The 5,957-nt window shown below is 44.9% G+C and overlaps 1 protein-coding gene across 1 annotated transcript; it reads left to right on the forward strand.

Annotated features, from left to right (window-relative positions):
- The first annotated feature begins 339 nt into the window (after window positions 1–339).
- LOC139839055 (uncharacterized) lies at window positions 340–3,190 on the forward strand. Its single transcript, XM_071829100.1, has 6 exons — window positions 340–721; window positions 837–1,010; window positions 1,104–1,214; window positions 1,332–1,452; window positions 2,837–2,852; window positions 3,000–3,190. The coding sequence occupies exons 1-6, from the start codon at window positions 459–461 to the stop codon at window positions 3,188–3,190; spliced, it is 876 nt and encodes a 291-aa protein (XP_071685201.1). The 5' UTR covers window positions 340–458.
- The last annotated feature ends 2,767 nt before the right edge of the window (window positions 3,191–5,957 follow it).

A 5,957-nucleotide genomic window follows, 5' to 3' on the forward strand; every position in this document is an offset into this window, starting at 1 on the left:
AGTCGAGGCGGGCGCGGCTGCTGATTTAGAGAAATGGAAGGCGAGCGTCAAGAAGAAAATAGAGGGCGAGCCCAAGCCAGTATATTCTGACAAGGAAAAGCAGTGGGCTAAGTCATTTTTGAACACACCGTCCCAAGCCGCGAAGAATCTGCCTGACGACTATTTACGTGGAACTTCGTAGGCAAGCACTCGCGTTCAAGAACAGGAAAGAGTTGGCGGAGAAGAAAGCCTTGAAGGACGAGGCCGAGTCAAAATTAGAAAGGGGGAAAGAAGTTGCCCAGCTCGGGGAACAAAGTAAACAATCGATCGCCCCGCTCATAGTGCAAGCCGCCGATCCGGATGCCCCCGATATCATAGCAGCTGCGGCAGCACATGGATTGACTGTAACGAGTGCCAGAGAACAAGCGGCCGAGTTAGGTATCACTCTTCGTGCACTGCTAGGCCTTGATGAGGCGCCAATGAAGGACGTAGTATTTACATATGTGAAGAATGGCCCTCTCGTCGAGCCTGCGCAGGAAGAGGATCTACCTCGACAAATGCTAGGTCTGCTAAATTGGTACAAGGGTTACATAAAACATAAAAACGCCAAAGAGTATATCTATGCGGAAGTTAGATATGAGCATCACTTCAAACATTACTGGGTACAAATTCCTCTGAGTGAATTGTTCCAGCTGTTCAATCTGCGCGACCTCGACAAATCTATCATCAGTTGCTACGTTCTGTAAGTGATTTATTAATTTCTACCCCATCTCGTTCATTGCCGGCCTGCACTATATATATATATATATATATATATTGTCCTAACTATCTTGTTGTGTACGCTATATATTATGCAGAATGAAGAAGCGGGAAATGCGAATAAGGAACATCCATGATGTTGGGTTCATTGACCCACACATCGTTAATTCATATGTGTTAGAACACCACCCCGCCGACGTGGAGGATGACCTGTGGCGGTTTATTAGAAAACAGCAACAGAAAAGTGATATTCTATTTCCTTACCATTTTGGGTGAGTGTTTCTGTCTTGAGCACATTCTCTTTTGTTTATGGTATGTGGCTAATCGATGAGTTATGCATGACTGTGCATGTATCGTGTCCGCAGGTTCCACTGGATTCTTATGGTAATTAAAGTTCAGACCTCCTCAGTTCTCGTCCACGACTCTCTGAATATGGATCCGGCGATTTGGGGCGACATGAGAAAAATGATGCAAAAGTAATTATTTTCATTCATTTGCGCTCTATATCGATCGGCCTATTTCATTCATCATTTCCTAATATCAAGTAACTAATTAATAACTCTCTTGTTTATTTAATTTTCTTTGCCTCGTAGGGTTTGGAGACGGTTCGTAGATACCAAGGTCGGTGAATTCAAAAAGGAGCTACATTTTAAAATGGCAGTGCGGACGACAGGGGATATTCAGCCACCGGGGACCAATCTAAGTCGATACTATGTTTGTGAGAGCATCCGGAGATACTGCAATGAGCGGGACCAGACGAGTCAGAACAACATCCCGAGGAATAACCTCCGGAAGACGCTTAGTCCGTAAGCTCGCTCCGACCACTTCAAGAGGAACTAGCTGGATGGTTGGCGAGGGAAGTCATCGATCCTAGAGGAGAACACTATTACGATGACGTAGAACTTTATATGCACCAGAATTTGTAACTAACTTGTTCAAAATTGTATATGGTCATCCGATATTGAATATATATTGTATATGGTCATCCGATATTGAATATATATTGTATATTCCTCTTGAATTCTTTTTGGTTCTAATTTCAAATTTGTTTGAAATTGTACATTCATATGCATGTATGTATACAGTACCGTAGAATATGTGAAACTCCTTCAAAATTAAAACCCAAAAGAAATAAAACAATACAAATTAAAAAGAAACCAGATTTAGGGGGAGGGGGGCTAAAACCCTAAACCCTGCGGAGGCCTTTAGTCGCGGTTGGCCAGAAGAACCGCGACTAAAGGTCCTCCGCCCTGGCGCTCGCCTGCGGCCCACGTGGACGGGCCTTTAGTCGCGGTTCGTAAGGAACCGCGACTAAAGGGGGGGGGGGGGCCTTTAGTCGCGCTGCTTTGGTCGCGGTTGGGCCACCGCGACTAATGGCAGTTGCCAACCGCGACCAAAGCCCTTTTTTCCACCAGTGGTTATAGCGCACCCTATCCCTGGCCCAGCTTCATGTCCGCATCAACATCTCCACATTACTCCTGAGAAAGAGACCTGCTGGAACCAAGAATGAAAGCAGGGAGAGCATGTTAATAATTCTTTATTAGCTTCAGACATGTCAAATTATATACTCCATTTTACATCAATTTCATTGAGATCTAAGCATAACAAACTGAATAGAGTAGTAGTCAGATTGAAAAAAAAAAATCATTGTAACCAATAGGACACATACATAAGTAGTAGGAGGGAATAAAAAAACCTAATATTTCAATAAAATCTAGGAATAAATTAACAATTCGATAAGAGTTGCAGTTCCAGTGGATAAAGCAAGATCAAACGCTGCTCTGCAGCTAAGTGTAGAACAGTGAGGCATCGTTCTGTCAATTCCATAAGAGCTGCATGTCAATTCTCGCAATTCTGAAGACTCGTTGTAAACTACACTATCAATAAATATATACGGGGTACATATTTCTTTCAATCAAATTAGCAAATACTTTTCTAGACCAAAACCCATGTATAAAACAATAATAACGAAAATAAAAAACAATAATAACGAAAATAATGCACGGTATATATGGGCAAAAGAGACGTTCCTACAAACTGTAAAGGACCTGAATACATACCAAACCATTTTAACTTTCATACGGTTACGAAAATACAGATTTACAAACATACAGGTAATATGAAATATATGTGAAGCACACCTTGTTCGGGAATGCATGCCCAGTAGTGAATGCAAAATATCATCCAAGAGAATTTATATCCACCTCGCGGCAAAAGAGCGACCAGGTTTGGAGCGTTTGACTGTGCGGAACCAATAGTAGATTCGCTGGATGGCCGGCTAGGAGAAGCTGGGGAGTTGGGGGTCCAAGTTGTAGCGCCTGAATACATGCCTACCTGGGGTGGTGCGGCGACCGCCGAGACAGAAAGCCGCCGTCTCACGCCGGGAGGGAGGGAGGGAGGGAGTGGCGTCTGCACAGAAAATGGAGAATTTCGACGGCAGCCGTCTTCATAGATGGCCATGATTGTGTGACTTAGCCGTCCCCGGGGACGATGTTGCAGGGTCCTTTCATGTTGTAGAGAGGTGTCTGCCTGTGCGAAAAGAAGACCTGGCCGGATATCACTGGCTCACTGCCGAGATTGAGCGAAACGCGGCTGCAACCGCCACATCAGAGAGGAGGCGGCCGGCAGCATGAGAGATAGGTAGGCGCACCGCGCGATCGAGGGGTGGGGAAAGAGAACTGACCACGTTGGCCAGGCTGATCCTTCGGGAGCGGCCGACCTGGCCACCTGGGGCCTGGGTTAGTTGTGGCGTCTGAGAAAAAGGGTCTGGTCATGATAACCGACGGCGGCGGCATCGGCGACGGCGGCGGCTCCACAAATCTAGGGTTTGTCGTCGCCTAATGTGAAGAGAGAGCAGATGAAGCGCTTCCGGCACGAGTACCTGAGAAATTATCCATACGAAGAAGATCTAGTGGGAAATCGACGGGTGCGATGGCTTTGAGCGATGTAACAGACTCCTATGGTTAAAGGAAAGACAACCTGGGCCGGGCCCATTTAACTTCGCTGCTGTACGAGCTTGCCTTCATTCACTGGATCTGTGGATTCAATCGTTGTGCTCCAGTTTTCTGGTGATTCTTTTATGAAAACAAATCAGATTTCAAAATAAATATACAAATTTAAATTCGAGTGTTTTTTAAAATCAGGTTTCGAATATTCAAATTTGAGAACTGTTCAAATTTGGAAGAATGTTCAGATTTTGAAAATGTTCAAATTCAAAAACTAAAAATTGTTCCAATTTAAAAAACGTTTAAATCTTCAAAAAAATTAAATACAAAATTATTTTATTTTTAAAATACTTCAGATCTTAAAATGGTCAAATTTAAAATTTGTTTGCATTTCAAAAATTGTTCATACTAGAAAAAATAAAGTTGAATAATAGAAGAAAGATGGAAAAAGAGAAACAGAAAACCAAAAAAACCAAACAGAAAAAGAAAACTGGAGAGCAACCAGGAAATACAACGACACGATCATAAATTTAGAACGCGCAAAAACTGGACAAACCAACCGTATCGCTCGTACAAGGCCGGTCTGGAAATACAAACTCATGTGCGGCGTCCCAGGTAACGCCCGCTACAAGCGGAGGATAGGGATTGCCGAAATCGCCCCAGTCGGTCAAACTCCAGATAACGGGAGAAAAAGGAAAGCGCAGAGGTTTCACCGCAAATAGGGATGTAAATGGTATGGATAATTTCTGCTCCGAGTCCGCATCCGTATCTGTTTTTGAGGATATGGTATGCATTTTTAGAAATCCGTCGGATATGAATGCGGATAGTGGTCAAGCGGATGGATATGGTATTGATACTATCCCACGGATACCGATTATTCACCATTTTATGTGGATTATTCGAGGTTCTTGTTATCACCAGAATTTGACCGGATCAGAGGTGGGCCGCGATTAAGATGGGCTTGAAGAGTATAACTTGGAAGAAATACATGAATCGGCATTGTATACAAAATTTGGGCTAGTTTGCCCGTGTATCTGTAAATATAGTAGGATACGTATCGGTTAGATAGATTTTGGCTCGTGCACGGTTGGGATTATTCCCACGTTAGAAAGTCTACGGACTATAAATATGTATCTAGGGTTTATGAAATAAACAACAACCAACGTTCACAACAAATCAATCTCGGCGCATCGCCAACTCCTTCGTCTCGAGGGTTTATTTCGGTAAGCATCATGCTGCCTAGATCGCATCTTGCGATCTAGGTAGCATAAGCCTATTTGTTGTTCATGCGTTGCTCGTACTGAAGCCTTTTTGATGGCGAGCAACGTAGTTATCTTAGATGCGTTAGGGTTAGCATTGTTCTTCGTATCATATGCTATCGTCGTGCAACCCTTACACATCTAGCCGTCCTTACACCTATCTTAGGTGTAAGGGCGGCACCCCGCTTGATCTTTATTTAGTAGATACGATCTGTTACGGTTGCTCCTTGTTCTTGAAGGATTAGTTTAATATCTGCAATAGTTAGGCCTTACAAAGGGTTGGAGGATCCAGCGGCGCGTAGGGTGTCGTTTGCTAGTCCTAGACAGGATGTTCCGAGGATCAACCTCGTGTTGGTTTTTAGGCCCTATCTACGATCGGCTTACGATCACCGTGCGCGACCGCGAGGCCCAATCGTGAGTAGGATGATCCGATTATGCGGTGAAAACCCTAAATCGTCGTAGATCGTTTTAGCTTTATCTTGATCAAGCAGGACCACCATATATTCGTGCACCTCGCACGAATCATGGGTGGATCGGCTCTTTGAGCCGATTCACGGGACAACCTGAGAGCCGACCGAGGCTCGTATTTAATGTTTACGTGTATGCCATGCAGGAAACTAAGCGAGGCATCTCCATCACCTTCCTGGCCAGGTATAGGTCAGGTGGCACGCCCTTGCATCAGCATCGGACGTGCGTGCCGGAGTTCTTTGCGGGCCATCGCTCGGAGGGACCAGGGCCAGCCGCAGCCCTAAGTTGTTCCCGGCTCTACTGTGTTGCCCGTCGTTGCTCGCCGGTGGGTTTCTGACCGCAACACATTCTGGCACGCCCGGTGGGACTACATCGGCTTGAGAGCTCGAGGAAATCGGCATTGGTCATGTCTGCAGAGCCGATGTTCAGGTATAGTTCTGTGGATAACTGCAGAGCCGATATCTGCAGTAACCTGATAGATTTGGCTCGGGGGGCACATAATCAGATAGACATATGCTATGAACATGTGCGATACATGTGCAGTGAA

The sequence above is a fragment of the Lolium perenne genome, chromosome 4 (genome assembly GCF_019359855.2).
Source record: "Lolium perenne isolate Kyuss_39 chromosome 4, Kyuss_2.0, whole genome shotgun sequence".
NCBI lineage: Eukaryota > Viridiplantae > Streptophyta > Magnoliopsida > Poales > Poaceae > Lolium > Lolium perenne.

What these genes read in the sequence shown, in the direction of transcription:
- LOC139839055 (XM_071829100.1), top strand. Translation starts at nt 459, where the DNA reads ATGAAGGACGTAGTATTTACATATGTGAAGAATGGCCCTCTCGTCGAG. An exon ending in ATCATCAGTTGCTACGTTCT is followed by an intron (nt 722 to 836) that starts GTAAGTGATTTA and finishes TATATTATGCAG; the next exon opens with AATGAAGAAGCGGGAAATGC. An exon ending in ATGAGAAAAATGATGCAAAA is followed by an intron (nt 1,215 to 1,331) that starts GTAATTATTTTC and finishes TTTGCCTCGTAG; the next exon opens with GGTTTGGAGACGGTTCGTAG.